Source organism: Cupressus sempervirens, chromosome 11 (genome assembly GCF_028749045.1).
Source record: "Cupressus sempervirens isolate cs-2001-9-10 chromosome 11, ASM2874904v1, whole genome shotgun sequence".
Lineage (NCBI taxonomy): Eukaryota > Viridiplantae > Streptophyta > Pinopsida > Cupressales > Cupressaceae > Cupressus > Cupressus sempervirens.
The window spans coordinates 471,610,985-471,633,647 of record NC_143128.1 but is presented as its reverse complement, the minus strand read 5'-3'; the positions used below and the strand labels follow the sequence as shown (position 1 = coordinate 471,633,647).

The 22,663-nt window shown below is 34.2% G+C and overlaps 1 protein-coding gene across 1 annotated transcript in view; it reads left to right on the top strand.

Moving 5' to 3' along the window:
• The window catches only part of LOC149530420 (uncharacterized), a 150,513-nt gene that overhangs the window by 5,614 nt on the left and 122,236 nt on the right, over positions 1-22,663 (top strand). Inside the window, exon 2 of the mRNA XM_089808198.1 lies at positions 22,602-22,613. Coding sequence (XP_089664324.1) covers positions 22,602-22,613 — 12 coding nt within the window. The remainder of the gene's footprint in view (positions 1-22,601; positions 22,614-22,663) is intronic.

Genomic DNA, 22,663 nt, shown 5'->3' with positions numbered 1-22,663 from the left:
CTCCCTCTTTAACTGACCAATGTATGCTAACTTAATCATGCTAATATTTCCCTCTAATTATATACTTGTATGATAACTTATGCATTCTCTCCCTCTTTGATAATTGAAGGATTTGATGAGAACAAATCCACAGACCTAGTAGAACACCTGCATGCAAGAACCTATCATAGAGAAGAAAAAGACAAGAGAAGGCAAGGGGTTGGTGTAGACACTCAAAAATGGTTTGCATGTATGGTTTAATCATATTTTCATACTAACTTGTCCCATTTTCTCATTTCACTAATTATGATCTTTTGGCCAAACTTGAATATCACTTGAGTAGGTTTTGATAATGTCCTCTATCATTTGTATCCTCTTTCGCATCATTTGTAGAACATTTTAGAATCTCATCCACTCAACCCAAAACCAATTCAACATCATTGAAGTCATATCAAACCAACCCAGAATCATATCAAATCTACTCAGAATAACCCCAAATTAGTCCTAATCAACCTGGAACATGCCAAACATCCAAAATCTATCATCATATATCCAATCCTAGGCATTGTCACGTCTCTTAGTGCCTTGGAAACCTATCAAAACCTATCAAACTTATCAAATTAGACCTTAGCACTATCATGTCTCTCAGTGCTAGGTCAAACTGTCATTTACATCATTCAATCTTTGACATTGTCAAGTCTCTCATTATCAAATTGTGGCATTATCAAATCAATTTAATAACATTGATAGTGTTTGTCAATGTTATTATGATCAACCCTATCAATCAATCTCCATCCTATAGCATTTACAATGTTAGTTAAATGTTACATGCCCTTAATCCATGTCATGCGTCCTTGGAATGTCATCAATTTTAATCAACCAATCAATTTGATCATGGCTTTGGTGTATCCACTGTCATCATAGTCGATCTACATAATTTTCCCATTTCATCCTGCACTTATCTAATCAAATTGGCCAATCATTTACTAATTTTTCCTATAGGACTATATAACCCATAACCTAACCCTATGTTGGTTCAATCATTTTCATCTCGTATTACTAATCATTCTTCCTAACTAACATTCTCAATTAATTAATATTAATTAATTGATTGATTCATCTTTCTTCACAAACTATGGAAATTCTCGATTTCCTAAGTCAAATTTCCAAATTACTAATTTCCATTTGTGTAGAATAATGAATTTTTTAATTCAAATATTTCACATAATCTTGACATAACCTTGACATCATCATGACACGTGGGTATGACACATCATAGATTCTTTATTTACACTTAGCTAAATATGTCATATTTGATTCCTTACATGTGGCTATAATAAGCTTCCATTGTCATAGATTCTTGGCTACAAGTGGCATTGGGGTATCATATGCACGTCATAGATTCCCATCTATTATTAGTCATGTTGACTTTCACATCATAGAATCTTACATTTGGCATCTTGTGTCATATGTGTCATAGATATCCTAAGGAATCTCATGCCAAGTTGCACATTCAAGGTGACAAGTGTCCACCCTCTCATCCATTCCTCTCCTCTTGCATTTTGAATATAAATTGAGCCTTCTTACTCCCATTTCTGATCCTTAAGAGTCCTTAATCTTTTAGAGTCTTCAAAATCTATCATCGTCTTTAGCATCCATTTGGCTTGAAATCACTCTTCTAATATTCTCAATAGCATCATCTCATCAATAGGATTTTTCTTTCAATTGTGTACAATATAGGCAATTGGAGCTACATCAAATGGAGAAGAAAGAAGGACATGGGAGCCACAACTAAAAGAGGGAGTTATAGTTTGTGTTTCTTTCTTTGTTTTATTTGGTTTTCATGGTAGAATATAGGGTATTAGCATATGTTTATTGATTTTTGTAATTTTCTCATAGTATGTTAGATATTATCCCATTTTCTGGTTCTACAATTGGTGAACCCGACGTGAAGATCATGCTTAACTAACTTGGGTTTCTTGTTTTCATGCTTGTAGGTGCAAGGAAGGAGCTCACTTGGAAGGGTATAATGGTTGTCTACTCTTTCTTATCACACCTATTTTAATTAGGGGGTCCAGTAACATGTTTTAGGCTTTCATTCATGCATGCATGTTGGTAGCTTGTTGTCTTAGGGGCACTCTGCTCTGTCATGGCACACTTGGGATCTCTAGGAAGTTATTTTAAGGGCCTATGAGTCACCATAACCCCCATCTATTGTTCAAATCAAACCAACTATTCCCAAAAACTTCCAACTATGCCCTTCTAGGACCTAAGTGCACCATGGGCACACTCTACACTGTCTGAGCGCACTTGGTTGAGTAGCTTTCAAAATTTCAAATTTTGGGTATTGTTTTAACTCTGTTTCCCCATAATATGCATTCACTCTCCCAAATGCACTTACAAACTACAAACTATGCTCAAATCAGCACCAACTACACCAAGGCATAGTTAGCACTGTTTGAGTGTACTTGGGGACCTCTTAAGGGTTTCTAGCCTTCTGGGGCATAGTATGCTCTGTCAGAGCGTAGTTAGTTTATAGAAAGCACCTATTTTGATCAAAATCTACATCTAGGGTTTCAATTTCATTCTAGGACCTAGATTAGATGTTTTTGTGTTACTGATGATATGTTTGCAGCATTTGGCAATTTTTAGGAGAAGACATCAATTATAAACTACTAATGCTTGTTTGCAGGATGTTATTAAAGACCTGTCTTCTTGTCTAAACATTGTGTGTGGATTTATTAGATTAGATAACACTTCATTTGATTCACTAAAAAAAAAAACTCTTTTTTCTGGTGTCCATGCATTGTTTAGAACCCTAGGAGTTACATGGAGGTATCCTCTCCCCTCATCATTCATGGATCTTAGGTGCAAGAGAAATTCATGTAACTTCTTTGGAGAGGCCTGCTTTAGACACAAGACTCACCACTTTGTGAGCCCCAGGGGATAACCTCGAAGCTGTAATAGGCCAAAGCCAAATCAACATTCTAGCCACTATAACAAACTTGATATGGTTAATATTGTGTCAATGGTATTGCTGTGTGATAGCTCTCCTCCAATACCCTCATGGTGCCTCAAACCTCGGTTCTCGAGGCTGGGAGACCTTCTAAGGAAGTTTATCATTCACTTGCCAAACAAATTGCCCACACTAAACACCTTGTCTTAGAAGCCAAAATCCCTTCTATCCACTGGCTCAAGGGGTCACCCATGCCCATAAAGACACCCCACATTCTTGTGGTCCTTAGTAGAGACAAAAATCCCTTGGGAAGTGGATCTTGGTAGCCTCGAGAAGTGAGTGCACTATAAGGGGGAGCATGTGGTGCCAATATTTTAAGTTGTCTACTCTAGATAAGCATGGTTGAACTTTGGTTCAAGCAAGAATTTAGTGGATACAGTCTTAAAGTCTAGTTTGTGATGTGTCTTTTCACTTTAACAACTATTCTTGTTTTATTGTGTCTTGTGTGTGTAACATAAATCAAGATAAAAGCCAAATTTGAAAATTTACACCTTGGGTACTATTCAAACATTATCAAAATATTTCAACATTGTCAAAACATTATAAACTTTGGTCCAAAACACTTGAAACCTTGAAAACATGGAGACTTGTAAGCTTAGGAGTGCTTGGCATGACTTAGATTACACTATTACATAACATACACTTGAATTCACCATGTTTTGAGCCTCGTATTTGTATCCTCTAGGCCTCATATCACATCTTATTGGTCCCCATTTGGCATCCCTTATCATTCATAGTGCATTCCTTAGGCTTCCTCTTGCATCACCTAGTTTTCACTTTCTAGCCCTTAAGCTTCATATTTCATCTTCCATCTCACATCCTTGCATACTCTAGACATCATACAACACATCTTAGCCCTCATGTACAATTTCCTAGAACCATCATTTTGAACCTTCTTTTTTATTGTAACATTGTCCCCTATCAACTATGTCATTGGAACAACAATTTGGAACCCACAGAACCTAAGATCGCCCTAGTTTTAGCCCAGCTTACCAATTGCACTCTAAAACTACCAACTACACTCAAACTATCCCCAAGTGCATCAAGATCATATTTTGATTTTTATAAGCACACTTGGTCACCTGAAAACCTAGTTTAGACTTCCAGATATCATTTTGGGACTTAGGAGTGTCACTAGGTGCTTAGATAGGTCCCCCTTTCTCAACATGTCTTGAATTGCATTTTGCATATCCTAACCTTCACTTTGGAAATCCTAGTATTCATTCCTAATGTCCTAACCCTCATTCTACATCTCTAAACTAATCCTAACATCATCCCTAACCATCTATCTCTCCTGCAGATCAATTTGACAATCACCTAGTTCTAGTTCAGCAAACCTTCAACCTAGTCTCCCAACTATACCATGAAACTACCAACTACACTCAAACTGGCCCCAAGTGCACCATAGGCATATTTGGTCCTATCAGAGTGAACTTGGTGCTATCATAGTGCACTTGGTGACCTGCATGACCATTTTGGGCCTCCAGACTGCATTTTGGGACCCTAAAACTACCTCTAGAAGCTTGCATAGATCCTCAATTTGAACATAACCCAGAACATCATTTTTCACCCCAAACATCATTTTTTATCCTAAAACCTTTGAATATTACATATCCAATCAGAATATTCCTCATTTTGATCCCCTTAAATAGCATTTTGAACCCCAAACCCTTTGAACCTAGACAAAAATCTGAACAAAGTATGAACCCTAGAGTATTTCATTATGTCAATGGTTAATAGATCTTGACCATGGCCTTTTTGTCTTCTTTTTTTTCATTTTCTTGGGTCAAACTTTGTCTATGTCTTAATGGAGTTTACCTTGTCATTTTTATCAATTTGATCTTTTCATTTTTATCTCTTTTTGGTCAAGATCCAAAATCAATTGTCATAAGGTTAAACTCTTAGGTTAATACCTTTCAAAGATTTGTCCTAAGTTCAAAACCTTGCATACACCTTTGTCATAATGTTATCATATCTTTAGTCTCCCTAAACATCATTATAATTAACCCTAGTTGCATGATCACTCCACTTTTTATGGTCTACAACCCTAACATTCCCTCCAAATATCAAAATCCAATCCATTTATCCAACTATCAATGTGTCCAAATCTTGGTCAAACCTATCAATTTTCTAATCCCAAACATCATTATCAACCTTGATAAACTTTCATTTTCATAATCCACATTTCATACATCAACCTTTGACATCATTCCCAAGTCCAAAGTCCAACCCTAATCTCTACTTTGCATACCGTAGAGTCATTTTTACACCTTAGTGAAAAAATCAAAACATCATTCACATTTGCATTTTTACATCATTCCCCTAGGAAATTTTCATCATGCATATCAAAACCCTAGATCATTTTTCACTTCCTTATGTTGCATAACATTTCAAAACCCTTAAAAATCCAAAAAACACTCATATATTGCATACCCACATCTTCATTATCAAATTTTGGCCTATTTTACCAACTGCATACCTTATGCTTACCAATTGCATACCTTCAAGGCCCCAAGTGCACCAAGGGAACACTTGGTAATATTGGATCATAGTTGGTAATTTAGGTGTGCACTTGGGAGGCAAAGAGTCCATTTAGGTTTTCCTCCATTGCATCTGCATCCCTAGGTATCATGCCATCACTTATAAGGACACAATCAACTAAGAGACCTGAAGAACTATATCAACCCTTGTTTTCTAAGGTACAAACACAACCAAAACCTCATCCAAGAACAAAGAAGAGAAATAAACTTCAACAAAAATTTGACAAGGACCAAATCAAAGCATCACAACCTTTACTTGTGGACCCATTAAGCATGTACCCACAAAACCTTAACAATCAAGAAATGGAGCAAACAACCCTAAGAAAAACACCTACTATGAGGTTTCCTTCAAACACTTCTCATAAACTCAAAATGGTTCAATGGAGCCCTAACTTTGAACCTATATTTGTACCGCTAACACTTGGAGGTGGAAATGTACCAACCAAAATTGAGGATGAACAAACACACTCCGTCAAATTCAGTAAACCCAACACAAGTACCTTCAACCCCAACATATCGAACATACAAAAAGGTATTATACACCTAAGTGATGACCTTTACAAATATTATGGCATCATTGATGAAGAAATGGCTAAGGCTTGCCAAGAAAAGACTTTCTGCAAAAACTTTAAAGTTTTGGCAACCCAAGAAATTGTCAAATCTAATCCAAATTTGGAGGGACCTAAGTCCAAACATCAAAACAACCCAACATTCAAAAGCATACAACCCATGATTAATTTGGACTTGGAAAAGAGAAAACAACCTTTGGAATTTTCAAACACGCATATAACACCTATAAGATTTCATCAAGAATCAACCTTTGAAAACCTCCAAAGTACTTTTGAACACATTAACATCAATCCCTTGTTTGATAAATCTCCATCAATAAATGGTAACAAGAATCTTCCAAAATATTCAAAAAGGATGTTAAGAATTGATCTCAACCAAAAAATGCAACAACAAGACATGCCTAAGGGGGGCTTACACTCTAGGGATGCAAAACATACCTCCTTTGGAGGAAAATCAACAAAGTGCACCCTTGCTCCTGACTTTACCAATTGTTATGACATCAAATGTTATGGAGCCCCCTATGAGTATACCATGTGCAACATCAACACCTATTGGGAAAAAACCCTTATTGATGCACAAAGGAAGAGTCTTATAGACACTTCCCCAATTATCCAATGGAATATGTCTCATTTCCAAATCAATATGATGTCCCAAGGAGAAACATCTAACACACAAAAGTATCAATACCCAAATATGATGTTCAACTCTAAAGGACATAACCAAATTCCTAGACAACAACAACCTCAAGTGGCACAAGGACTTAATATCTCTCACGCACAACCAAGTCAAAATCCACTCAACATGCATACAACATATCAACATCAACAACAACAACAAGCTCAAGTGGTACAAGGACTAAACATCCCTAACACACAACACTACGTAAATCCACTTGATCTACACACAATGTACCAACAACAATTCCAACAAAAACAAGATATGTTTGCCAAAAAATAAGAGCAACTAAAACAACAGTTGGAATATCAAAAGTGTCTAGAGCAACAAATTTCCTATCAACAACAACATGTTCCACAACGATCTCAACAGATACCTCAACAACAACAATCCCATACATGGCCTTATAATCAACCAATTGAGGTATCTCAACAACAACCCCAACAAATGGCACAACAAGTGATGTAACAACAACCTATGGTACAACAATCACAATCAATACCACAACAAGTACAACAAAAAGTGCCTCAACAAAGACCATTCTTCCTCGGAGGTGCCAACATACCTCCACCTCCTAGTGACACATCACCCTAATCTTCAGATACTGAAATGTCATAACCAAGTAGACATAGTTCTCGCCATAGAAAAAGGTCTACTCAGAGACATAAAAGAATCGAAGAAAAGGCTACCACTCAACAACCTCATGAATATTTACTACAACAATTCAAACAACTATCCAAACAAGTTGAGGCATTGGGAGTCTAGAAAAAAGATGCCCTATACACAGAAAGGGATTTACATCCTAATCCCTTTGATAAAAGTTTGTATATGCCTCCATTCCTAAAACACTTTGAGGTGCCAAGATTTGAAAAATATTGAGGAAAAGGCAACCAAGTTGATCACATCAGAGAATTATATGGCTCTTGTACTAAACTTAGTGATGAGCCCACCTACCTCATGAGACTATTCCCTCATTCTCTAGGTGGGTCCACATTCGAATGGTACTCCAAACTTCTTGGTAACATAAAATCTTGGTCAAAATTAGTAGACAAATTCATCTACCACTTTGCATTCAACATTACAAACAAGGTGACACTTTTTGATTTGTGCTCAACTAAATAGAAGACAAGAGAACCATTTATCACATCCTTATTACACTGGAGAAACTTAGTCAATCAATGCCCACTAAACATTCCTGAAGAACAATAAGTTAATCTATGCATTGAAAACCTGGTCCCCAACCTAATGTACGAACTCAAGATCAAAAGTCCAAGCACCATTTCCAAGTTGATGAAAAAGAGGGCTAGTATTGAAGACGCCTTCATCTGTAAGGGTGAATAGTATTGTAGATGCATGAACAATCAGTGCAACACAACCTCAACTAAGTCTAAAAGGTGCAAACCCTACAAATTCACAAACTCACCATCAAACACCACCTCAACAACAAAAAATTGAGACTTCCATGTAGGAAAGACCTCAAAAGCATCCTACAAACAAAGACAAGAAATTTACACCCTTGGGGATACCTCTTGACACTTCACTTCAACAATTACTGAGTAATAACTTCTTGCAGTTACCCCTGATCAAGGATAAGCCCTCAAGAAAAGCATAATGGTGAGATGACAACAAATTATGTGATTACCATCGCAACAAAGGACATAAGACCTCATCACATTTTTAGCTAAAACATGAAATAAAAGCCCTTATTGATGATGGTATTATCATAGTCAATCCATCACTACTAACATCCAAATTTGATCATACTATATTTAAATATCCTTTGGGTAATCATGACAAAGGGAAAGCCTCTAGTTTAAACTAAATTTCCCAGGCTAATGTGAACTACACACGCACAAGATATGACTACACCATCAACCGTTTCAATGAGTCTAACTCTTGCATATCAACATTCACCTTAATAGCTGAAGACCCTCACTATGTTGTTGCCACCTTCCACACTTAGATTACCTTACCCAAAGCCCCAATTAGACCTACTACCTTTACTAGACCTATGACCCCTGGTAAACCTATTGATCCTACTTCTTCATACTATAGTGTTGTCGACCAGCTTGGAAAAACCCCTACACAAATATGCATCCTAGATTTGTTACGTGCATCCCCCCAACATCAAAAGATCCTTGACCAAGCTTTAAAAGACTCCATAGTACCTAATAACATTGATGTTTCCTAGTTCTAGGCCATGGTTAGGAACCTATTTGCATCTCAGTATATCACCTTCTCACCCCAAGATATTCTTAAAGACAGACCCAACCATAATGACCCCCTTCATCTCGAAGTATTTATCCATAATGCCAAGGTCATATGTGTCTTGATAGATGGTGAAGCAAGACCGAACATTTATACCTTAAAAGTTGTCGAGAGCCTTGGTTACTTTGAAGAAGATGTGGATCCCTCTTGTAGAATTAAAATAAAGGCCTATGATGATGGGGAACACTTCTCCAAGGGTGTTATCATCTTACCTATAAGAGTTGGTCTATCTACTGAGAATACATTATTCTAGTTCCTAGACATCAAAATAAATTGTAACACGATACTAGGATGCTCTTGGATCCATGCGATGAAAGCAGTGCCTTCTACATACCACCAGTGCTTAGAATTTGCCTATAACAATGTAGAGGTTACTATCCCTAGTGATCCTAAACCTTTCCAGTTTTGTGCTACTATGAGAGATGCTACTGCATACCAAGCCCCAACAAGCAAGAATATAAGTTGACTTGTCATATAAGACAAAAGTCACAAAGCCTTTTCTTTTAATTGCAAAATAGAAAAATGACTTTATGTGTGCACTTTAAGTGGCTTAGAAGAATGGGGTCTTTTATTTAATTAAAAGGGGACATGTTCTTTTAATCAAATAATGAACTTAGGATAGCATAGTCAAACTATAGGTTATAATCAAATAAATTTATTATTAGCAATTTGGTCTAGGTAAATGATTAAATTAATTTAGCCAAAATGTTGAAAAGGGGGCTAATAGTCTAGATGACCATTTTTAGGTGATTACACACATTTCCTGGCTTGGAATTGTTTCTTGTCCTTGTCTCGGGGGCATAGTTGCTTAGCCTATTGAGGTATTCTTGTGCATTAGGGTTTCTTGGACAACTCACAAAATAGTGTTTCTCAACACTTCCCCCACCTTGACATCAAGTGTTTTTCAACACTTTTCAGATAGTTTACCTATGGTCTCCGACGTCGCGATATTTCTCACTATCAAAATCAAGTCTTGAAGAAATGGCCAAGTGACTTACACACACACACTTTAACACTTAAACGACTGAGTTGTGCTAACCTTTATCTACTTTGTGTGTTGTCTATGATGATTTCTTTGCCATATGTTCCCTCCCTAATAGTCTTTCGAGGATGTCATTGACTAGAAGATTGGGGGCATGGGACATATTTTCTTGATTTCTGCTTGTGGGTATACTTTGTTTGTCTATAGTGTTGTAAGCATTTATGCTTGTCGTATTCAACATTTTGACTTACAAATGTATCATCCTTGACTGTTTTGCAAGATCGCACTCAAGGTTTATCCTGGCACTTATGCCTTGATACAGGTGTAATCTTGCTAAATTAAACTTAGGGAATCTAATCGCGTAGTTATCTTGACTTACATGTCTATGATGCTTAGATTGGATTTCCACATACTTATCTAATATCGATCATTCATATCCTCATAGTTATACTAGTGATGGTTGTATGATCTCATGATGTCCCTAATCAACGCTCAATGATGAAATTAAGAGTCTAAATGTTATGAGTTTCTTGCTGGTAAACCACTTTGCATAGTAGCTTGCATTTTAGGTTCATGTTTTCTTTTTCTAGTTGCACATTCCTACACGTGGGAAGAGCTCTCTCTCTTCATCTTTTTTGTGGACATATCAGCTAGCTACTTTTATCTTTCGCTTCTGCATGTCTTTTCACCTTCTTAATCTTTCGCTACATTTTTTTGCTATCCGGTCATCACAAGGGGTTAATCCAAAATCATCACATACGATCTATCCAAGTGTCACATATTTTCACAAAAAAACATTTAAGTCTTTACCATCCATTCGAGAGATCAAAATCAATACACATGAGCATATACACATACATAGTTTAAATATTTGGATTGTAACACTCTCATTCATATTCTAGCATAGCTGCATCTCGCATTTCCATTCTAGTTTAGTCTTCCATCTTGCATTGCATCTTTGAGGAACTCATTGTAGACACTTGCATTCTTGCTCTTGTCTCAAAGAACCTCTCGTTGCATGGTTTACTAGCAAGAAGCACATTTCTAAGGCTTGGATGAGAGCCTTCATGTTTGAATACTAGCTTCTTGCACTCCGTGGATAGGGAGCTCTAAGTTGGCATCCACGCATTCCAACTCATGGAATCGTTTGGATAGAATGGTTTAGAGTGTGACACAATTCAAGTGTGCAGTCTCTACTTCCAACTAGTTCACCAATATCATCATAGATCTTTGCCTTCTTGTTTTGGAAATCAACTCTGTAGCCTGAAATTATCAACTATACCACACACAACAAATTATATTTCAAATCATCAACCCAATATGTAATTTCACATTTGATCTTATCATCTAGTTTAATTAATCCTTTACCTTTCACATAGCATGGTGCATAATTACCATACTTAACACTACTTCCATTATAATGATCTAGCTTCTCAAACTTACTTGTATCACCAATCATATGATATGAGCAACCACTATCAATTATCCATCTATCATTCATACTCACATGTGAAATCAGTGTAATTTTCTCATCTTTCATTGTAACATACACAACTTATTTGTCATGATCATCGGATTTATTGCTAGAACCATCTTCTTTAGTAATATAGCAAGATTTCTTACATTTATCCTTGTAGTCTATTTTATCTATGTTGCTTTTGTTGTCTCTATCATATCTTCTTCCTTTGTACTTGAAGTCTTTCCCTTCCTCTTTCTCATCTCTTTTAGGACATCTAGCATCAATATGACCAACTTTGTTACATGTAAAATAAATAATAGAAAGTTTACCTTTGTATTGATTTTTCCTCTAGGAAGTCTTCTGGCCAACAATGCTTCAAATTCATCAAGGTCATCATTAGATCCACTATAACTTTCTACATACTTTCTCCTTCTATTTTTCTTATATCCATCAAGGGTTAATTGTGCTTTGAATGTAGAATCAACACTAGCAAGGGAATAATTATCAAAATTTGATAGTTCAAATGCAGTAAGTCTATCAATTAGACTACCCAAGGTTAGATCATTACCAAGCGTACAACTCTATTCTTGAATTGAAGATACTCTAATTACATATATAGGAAGTGAAGTCCTTAATACCTTACTTATCATAGTCTCATTAGATATGTATCTTCTAGCTCCTCTGATAGCATTCACAACTTCTTTGATTTGGCCACAATATTATGCAATATTTTCACCTTCTTTCATTCTCATGTCATCAAATTTTCCTCTCAAGCTTTCTGCTTTAGCTCTCAACACTTTTTTATCTCCTCCATGGATTTTTTCCAACTTGTCCCACATTTTCTTAGTAGTAGTGCATTCCTTCATATCATCAAATTCTGCATAACTCAAGGCTATTACAAGTTCAATCATCATTTGGTTATGCTCCTACTTCTATTTCATTTGCTCAACTATCATAGTTCTAGGCACCTCAATGTATTCATTGTCAAAATAGTATGATGTAGAGTCTCCAATGCAAGATAAATGCAATCTCATCAATCTTCTCCATGCTGGCAAGTTCTCCGTAGTCAACTTAGGTACCTCTCTCTTGTACATCTTGATCTTTGCCTTGCATCCCTTCAAACTTTCCTTACACACACCAAAGCTCTGATACTAATAATAATTTAGAATAACTTGGGGGGGGGGGGGGGGGGTTGAATCAGTTATCCTCGGTCTAGATGTACCAATTCAACTTTACTAACTTCAAACGAATTAATCAATCCCAAATACCCACTCAATCCATATAGCATATCATCAACAATCTATAATATCTTAACTCCCTGTCTCTATATGTGTTGACTGCCAGTAAATAAAACTACTATAAAATATAGAATGCATAACAATAACACCCACACATGAAAAAAACACTTTGAATTCAGGATTAAACGTGGAAACCCAATTTGGGAAAAACCACCAAGTAACATGCTACCAATTTTCACTCTTTTGAAGTGAGTTCATTTAAGAGCCAACTCTATTAAAATTTATACAACACATTATTAAATGTGACCATATCAAAATGATTTAATCACCCTATTAGGAGTGGCCTTCTTAGAGGACTTTGGATCATTTCATTAGAATGTCACCTTGAGTAAAGGATTTATAAAATAACTATTAGGTCAACCTTGACTAAAAGATTTTCACTGATATAATGGTTAGAATGTAATAGTAGGTTTGATATGTAAAGTACAACTCACTTTACAAATTCAAATCTCCATTCACCCATCTTACTGGTTCATTGAATGGTCTCCATTTACATCTGCATCACTGATCTGCTTGGCACCTCCTCAAGCAATCACTCTTCACACTTCTCTACACTTCACCTCTATTGTTCTACTCTTCACAAATTCTCCTTGAGATTTCCAGTCAACAACAAACCAACCTTAGAAAACATCTCTTATGCCTCCTTAAATAGGTACTTTCGATCTTTTATCACTTAAACATCATTGTTGATCTTGGGGTTAGGTCAAATTCATCAAATCCTTTCACCTTTTTGTTCTCCTTCTTCTTCTAGAAAATTTTGATTGAATCCTTACCTTTGATTACTTAACAAACTCTCCTCACATATTAATTATGCTAGCTCATCAATCCTTATCTTCCACATGCTTTGACTAACTCAAAATTCTAACTATGTTGACCTCAAAATCAAATCTTTCTCAAATTGTAACTTTTGTTGTCACTCAGTAATCAATGTGTTCTTTTGCTTTTTTGTTACTGTGTACCTCGGTACACACTATACTTTCTAAGTCGACATTAATAGGCTCACTCAACCATTACTATGCTCGATTACTACTAACACTTCATGCATTTACTCGACAATAACTAACACTTAGCTTGAACTATTTTAATTGGCTTCCACTTAAGTTCCTTAATCTTCCACTTTAGCTCCTTCATTGACTGACCAACACTGATACTCAGTCAAACTTATCCTTTTGACTTAATTTAAATTTAAGCTTCATCCAACTATCTTCTTCACTTCATGTATTGATTGAACAACACATTATCTTGTCAAGGACTAACTAATCAAGTGCTTATTGTATTTCCACGATACTCATCACATCTCAACTCAACCTTTCACTAGGTCATCTCATGATCTCTTCTTTTCGAATGCTCTTCATCAATTAAATGACATGGCACTCTAAACGGTTAGTAAATATCTCTTAAGTAGGTCTAACACTTTGTCTTACCAATAGGTTTGACATCAATGACAACATAAAAATTTCTCTAATTGTAGTTTCCAATACACATCCACTATTTATAGACTAGTGACTCTTTGGATAATAACAACTTTCAAAAAGTGTAAAAAAAATGGGTATATTTTCATGGCATGCCCTTTGCTCAAAATATAGAATACATCACTTAACTAAAGAGCTTTACCTATTTCTTCAACTTTCATTGCTTTTCCAAGAAGAGATTCAATTGAACCTTTTACTTCAATGGGATTTGTCTATATTTTCTCTTGAAATTCTAAGATTTCTACATTCTTAACATGTTGACATTCCTCCTTGGTTTCCCATTTTGTCACTAATTTTTTCACTCCATCTATAATTTTCTTCTCATAAACTTCACCCATATGCTTTTCTATAGTGTCAATTTTTAGCTGCAACCTCTTTTCCTTTTTATTTATAATTGTGTATATCATACATTTTCATTCTATTAGAATCTCATCTTCTATTGAATTGCACACAAGTTCAATAAATGGATACTTTAAGACCAATTCTATTTGAAATTTCCTAATTGATACATCCCAATTCTAATCTTTTTTGGATTTCACATTGTATTTCCTTTTTCCCTTTCTTGGACATCATCCAAGTTGATTATATTATCTTTTCCACTCTGGGTATTGACCTGAAGATCTTGGCTACTCTGGGCATTTTTTACCTTAAGATCTTCTTCAAGTTCATCATGATTAGAGATATCAGGTTTGCCAACTTATTCAATATGTGTGAGTGGCACTAGTAGTGGTTCAACATCTTCCAAATGTATTTGTGATGTTGTAGCTTCTTGATTTTGGCCAGTAAAATATGATGACAAGGTTCTATGAGTGCGTTTGGTTGGCCTTTCTTGGCTTCCACGACATGTAGGACTCTTACCCTTGTTCATGTTGGACATCTCTGATTCTCCGAAGAAATATAGACTGCCAAAAAAATCAACTTGTTGAAAAATATGATAGTTGACTATTGCATATATTTATCTAAATATGATTCATTGGTTGTACGACCTACACTATAAAATGTAGATGTCTTAGGTCTCCTTGGTTACTAGATGACTCAGTAGTCACTAGTGTCAGGTGATAATTAATTACTTAGAGTCTAACTTGTACCTATTAAATTATAAATAAGAAAGGAACTAAAATTGTAGAGTCTAGATAGATAGGGTTCTAAGTTACTCACCTTTGCATAAGATATCATTGTCACTCACCAATGCTTTCGGTACTTTGAGAAATTGAGACTCCACTATCAATTGGAATGGAGATAACCCACTGATCTGTGAATGTATTTATGCCAATACCTTTTGGTGAATTTTATAGGAATATTATAGGGTATACAAAATATTTTGCGAAGCCCATGTAATAAAAACATGTCTTATGTAATTTCCAAGGCGATTATGGTCCCTCTAATATATGCCCTTGAATAATACCGCTAGTAAAATTGAATTAGTGTGGGACACACGTCCACATATTTCTAGGGCAAGTGTCATCCCTCTCTTAATTTTTTTTTTTATAAAACCATGGGCGAGTTGAGGCCATCCAAAAAGTTTCCTTCAAAAATCATAGGTGAATGTGTTTAATTGGCCATGTGTAAATTTTTTTTTTGATTGGCTATATTGTGTGAAAAGGAGAGCCAATAACATAAATAATTTAGTAATGGGCTTGGGGGTGTGACCCATTTTTGGTAAATTTGGGGTGACACGTTGTACCACATATGTGGAAAGAAATTGCCAAACCAACGTTGGTCGATGGGAAAAATTCTCCAATAGGCAAATATTTGCCACTAAAGTAAACGTTGTATATACAAAAATTAAAAACTAAAAGAAAAACATACCTCTTGCTTTGAATCAAACTTGAAAAATTCCAAAGCTTGACTTTGCATACAATTCCATTTTGAAATGGGAGATCTTTTGTGTTTGTAAAAATGCAAGTTTCAAACTTATTTAATAACTTGAAGCAAAAAAATAGGGTTGCATATGAACAAATGGATCATAAAGAGCCAAATAATACAACAAATTAGCAAATGATCAAGAAATGCAAGTGAAATCAGATTCTTACACTTACTTCAAGAGTAAAGAGAAAAATTTGGAAGAATAAGAAGTTGGAATGAGCTTGTCCTCTCCAAAAATGGGTTTCTCAAGTGTGTTTGCATGTAATGGCCAAATGCATTTGAAAGATTCAAACCTTAGCTTCAAATAATGGTTTATAGACTCAAATGCATGTGCAAAATGATGCAAATGATGTTGTAAATACATTCCAAAGCGCAGATCGCACTTCTTGGAGAGATTTATACATTTTAAATATTCTATCTCAATGCAAATTGTGGTTCACAAGTTGCATTACACATGTAGGTCTTGATGTAAATAATTTGAAAGACCTTTTTCTTTCAATTTTTATAGAGAATTTGGGTTTGAAAGTCCAAATTCCTATTTTAAATATGTAATGAAAATGTGTTGAAAGACCTTTTCCTTCCAACATTTTTGGCAAATTAGGGTTTGGATGCCTCATTACATGTAACACCTTTGTATAAAAAGGTGAAAATGTGGTTTGAAACTATATGGCCCCTACCCCTACCCCCTATATTGAAAGGGAAAAAGGTTAGGGCAGTTCAATGCAAGGTGTGTATATTGTCAAAGTAGATGCAGGGATGCCCTACCCCTACCCCCTACTCCCCTCCTAGGGCTCCCAAATAGATTATTGCCTAGAATGCAAACTATGTCATGCTAAGGTAGGTGATTGGTTGAAGTTGGGAATAATATTGTCTTTGTCTCCTTGCATCTTTACATGTAAAATTTTGCCCAAAAAATGCCCAGATTAGGGTTTGAACGTTGGATTGCATATTTAAAATATGTATTGTTAATGCATAAGTCCCACTATTTTAGAAAAAATGGGCTTTATAAGGGTATTACATGTCACATTTTTCTCTTAGAATACCAAAAATGGGGTTTGTGAGCCCTTTTGCATGTAAAGTTTTTACTGCAAGACCAAAATTGGGCTTCACAAAGTCAAACACACATTTTAAAATATACAATGTAAATGCATGAAACTTATTTAGAGATCAAAATTGGGGTTCTTAGAGGACACTAAATGTGTTATTTTTTTCTTGAAGACCAACATTGTGGTTTAGAAGAGCTTTTACATGCAATACATGTGCATGCATTATGACACCTAGGCCAAAATCGAGGTTTGAGAGAGTCAATGCATGTTTTAAATGACTTGCTTTTACATGTAAATGCAATCCTTTGGTGAATCGTGGTTTGGAGAAGGCATTACATGTTTGCATTTATATATAAAAAGATAATCGGGGTTTGGAGGAGCAAATGCATGTTTTAAAATGCAAGTGAAACCATCCAAGCAGTTGATTTGATGAGAAAATAGTGCTTTACAAGCCAAAAAACACAATTTGGAGGAGCAATTTCTTTCAAAAAAAATGTAATAGACTTGCATCACTTAAAATTTTCTATTTAGCACATGTCTATTTGATTACTTAAGTAAATCTCACTTTAAAGGGGTCAAATACATATTTACACTATTATATTTTACATATTATGTGCAAATATGCTAAAAAGGTGATTTTCACTTAAACGTTTTAAATTAAACATTAAAGTAAATCTAACATCAAATTAGACTATAAAGTGACAAAATCACTTGAGTGATAAATTTAAAAAGAATCTCAACATCAAAATATAACATAAAATGCACTATAATGACTTAAATAGCTTAAGTGAAAAATTAAAAGTCAAAAAGTAACTTAAAAGGACAAATAAAGTGATTTTAAGTTATATTTATTAACAAGTGCAACTCAACATTATTTTAAATTTGCAATTGAAGTTGCAAACTCTACTTTTTAGACACTTAATCCTTAATATCTTTTGACTAACAACTATGATTATGCCCCAAGATATCTCGAATCAAAGGTATAACTAAAATCAAGAGATTGAAGGAAAAAGAAGATAAAAAAATCAAAACAAACACTTAAAAATACAAAAGGAACTTTAAAGGTCTCAAAAATCAAGTATAGGCTAAGAAACTGAAAAAGGAAAAAAGACTTTATGAGAACATTCAATAAAACATTTCATTATATGGATTAGTGACAATCGTATGATCAATTTTTCCAATCAAATAATGCGGTATCTAAAGAAAAGTGAAACTCAATTGGAAAATTTTCATACAATTATCTTCATTTTGTGATGACAAAATGTAGGACAATATGACCATCATTTTGAGTAAGAGTGTAAGATGATACATAATGGACTAGTGATGGATGAGGAACCAATTGAAAAGAAGAAGTTGCTTGAGAAAAATATTAAGATGATTGAGCACTTGTACATTGCTACAATGAAGGAATTTATAGTAGTGTTAGCTTAAGAATTAAACGAGAAAGGATAAGGAGTAGTAGAAAATAAAGAGGTAGATGCTAGAGCATCAAATAGAACCAGGGATGAATATTTGTAGCATGATTTTCTATGATAGAACATGAGTACATAGAAAATATTGAAGGCATGAAGGCGGACGAGAATTCAAAAAAAGAAAAGATAAAAGGTGCATATGATAAAGAAAAGAATGAAGAGGATGTTGTGGAAGGATAACGCAATGTGAGACATTTTGATGGGTTTTAGAAGATTTAGTTTAGTTTAGCTTTGTTAAAGGTAGGATAAGATATAGTTGAATATTTTCATATGGGAGCTAGTTAGTTACATATTGAGTGTGTAAGGGATGTTGTAGAGCATTGTTGGAAATGTTCAATTTGTAGTGGACAAGATCCTATGAAAAAGGTGCAAAGAAATTAGAGAGCATGCATAGGAGAAGAAGATAAAGTTCTAGGAAAATAAAGTTTTGCACTGTAGTAGGAATGAGTCCAAAACATGGAAGATGAAAGGGGATAAAAACTTGGTGAAGGAGGAGGATAAGAATCCTATAGAAGTGCTACATGAGGTAGGGAAATAAGTATCCCTGTCTAGGTCAGAGATGAACTTCATTGTACATCATTGCAACTTGAAAGGGTAGTCCTACTTTCTAACTCCATTTGTGGTCTATGCTCATGAATATTTCCTATTGGGAGAGTTTGATGTTCGAGCATCCTACGTGAATTGACAATCGACAATCAACATAAAGAAAAAAATTATACATTCTGTTTATTTTAATTTTGACATCTTATTTATGACTTTCTTGCATGACATGTTTGTGAAATGTGGAAATACAAATAATGAACCTTGATAATTTTAAAGAGACACAATTCCATAAAATGTGATGTTTGCATGATCTGCACAAAATGAATATCAAAAGGTTTTAAACACTAACTAGAAATTAAAATTGGTGATGGTAAAGAAAAATCCCACAACCTTTTCAACATCCATGTGGCACAAATGATTTAAACATGGTTCATCTGGAAATGGTTCTTCTTGTAATTGTTGGATTAAAAAGGGATTATCAAAGAGAACAATAGAGGGGTGTGTGAAAGGAGAACGGTGAAAGGGGGATGAAGATGAATGTCCCTCAATTTTCTTGAAGTCATTTCAACATTGACTCAACAAGAATGTGTATGCACAAAGGAAGAGGAAGACAACCACCATGTGAAGCAAGGATAAACTATTAACAAATAGAGAACCACCAAGTAATAGGGATTTACCATGTTGTTGTTGTAGTAGAAAAAGATAACTATAAAATAGCCTTAAATCTAAGGGAACGATCAATTTAAAGAGTAGATTTGATAAATGCACCGAGAGGGGAAAATGAGTATTTGTGCATCATAGTTGTAGGGCCAAGGTGAAATACATAGAGAGGGAGAGGCCATTGTCTGGCCAATAACTATTAAATTTGCAGGGTTATTAAGAATGTGATTTTGATTTCTTAGTAGCCATTCAACTTCAATTTGTAAGAAGAGAGTCTCTACATATTCATGTTGGGTTTTTAAGGTTGAATTGTAAATTGAAGTAATTTGAATTGTCAATGAGATTATCATTGGATGTTATGTTATATAATATAGTTATTAAAGCTTCTATTTTTGTGAATGTATTTTCTATTTATGTTGATTGAGTTCATATTGCCTTAGATACAATTTTTTTGGCATGTGTATATGATAATGGATTTTGTCCCCATAAAAATTCCACTACTCTAATATAATCTAGAAGGTTTTAGAATTTCCTATAAAGAATTGTGAAAATATCACATTTTAAAGTAAATATCACATCTTATCTTTAAGTGAATATCATATCATACCTTTGAGCTTGGTGATATTAATTTGCTATCCTCATTCAATAATCAATCACAAAGTGATCCAAAACACTAATGCAAAACATTTCACACATAATTTTAATCTAAATTTTTTCAAATTCAGTATAGAGGATTGCGAGAATATCGTCTTCAATTTAGAATGTTTAAATGTTCTGATTTAGAAGGAAAACTCATTAATAATGATCATTATTTAAAAATCCATTAACCTTTTTGGACTAAGTAACCACACAATTTTTTGAGAAACCATTGATTATTCATTGCGATTTAGCATTGATTATAGTCAATATACCAAACTATTATGTGAATATACATATTTGAACTTTCAATAATAAACATGATGAAATATCAAATTTGTATTTTTCAACAAATTATTTATTATAATTAATGTATCTAAAGAGACAACTTTATTATTTGGTGACAATAAATAGAATTGATTGAAGTTCCTCAAAGTCCTTGTAAGACTTTCTATGATGTGATGTACATTCACCACTCTTTTTGGAACACACTCTAAGACATACATATTTGAACTTTCAATAAACATGATGAAATATTAAATTTTTAATTTTTTAACAAATTGTTTATTATAAATCATGTATCTAAACAAACAACTTTATTATTTGGTGAGAATAAATAGAATTGATTGAAGTTCCTCAAAGTCCTTACCAGACTTTTTCTATGATGTGATGTACATTCACTACTCTTTTTTGAACACACTCTATCAATTGCAAATTACACTTATATTTTAATCTAATATATTTAAAAAAAACGTTTCTTCAATTATGCATGAAACAAGGAGTAAGAATCACGATCAATAGTTTATTTATAACTAGAAGTGAAAAATAGATACATATTTTTATAATTATGGTCAACCTATTTTTTTTTCTTAAGAGTTTAAATCAAATTATAAATCCTTTCTTACAACTCATTAGCAACATGAATATGAGTCCATGTTGATATATTTTTGACTAAAATTGTGGAGGACACAATTCCAATCTCAATGATGTAGAACTTTTCATTCACTAAGATCTAATTCTCCTAAGTCAATCTCACACCATTGAACCTTATTTCTAAAGTCAAAAACCAATGATTAATTTCAAATTTTAGTCCATCAAAGTATAAAATATCATATTCAAACATGTCCATATTTTTCAATTAATTGAAAATGTAGGTTAGTGAAGTAAATGGTTTTGAACGAGCCTACTATGATTTGAGTTTTGTTGAGTACAAGGTTCTAGTATCGTAAGGGAAAAAGTTAAGATTACACCTTCAGTGAGTTTGATGGAATGGTCACCTAAAATTAATCCTTTACTCTTAATCAACGAGGTTCAACCTATGACTCATACTCGTATATTGGATAACTACAGTAAGAGATGACAACTATAGTAAGAGATCAATGAGATTGTGCTATGAGTAAATTTGACAAAATAAATGCCCCTCAATCCTTGACTCGTAAGTGAAGATGTTCAACCTATGACTCATATATTTGATAACTATACTAAGAGATAATAGGTACAATAAGTGATGAAGTTAGATTGTGCTTTAACCAACATTGATAGAATGGATACAACTAAATCCTCATCTCTTAGTCAAAGAGATTTCATTCTATGATCTATGCTCATACATTAGATAACCAAAGAACTAATATAAAACCACCCCCATTAGAAAGTTGAATTTAAGACTCGATAGACAATAAGTCACTAGAGGGAACTTAGTCGCCCTTAAACCACTCATATTAAACTTGGGAACTACGAATCAATCATGAGTGTTTTTATTTAGTATTTTTAGTTTAAGAGTAAAATTTGTGTGTGAGATTTAATCTAATCGTAGATAATTGAAGAATTTTTCATGATAGATATTCTAGTTGAATTTAAGACTCGATAGACAATAAGTCACTAGAGGGAACTTAGTTGCCCTTAAACCACTCATATTAAACTTGGGAACTATGAATCAATCATGAGTGTTTTTATATAGTATTTTTAGTTTAAGAGTAAAATTTGTGTGTGAGATTTAATCTAATCGTAGATAATTGAAGAATTTTTCATGATAGATATATGGATGAGATTTTGAAAACATAGCCTATAGAACACCTTTTCCAGGACACCAACATTGTTAATTTGGTTGCGTGTTTTTTAGGTTTATAGAGAGGTAAGGTCACATAGAATTATTAGTATCTCTTAAAGAGGTAAGCTCAATCC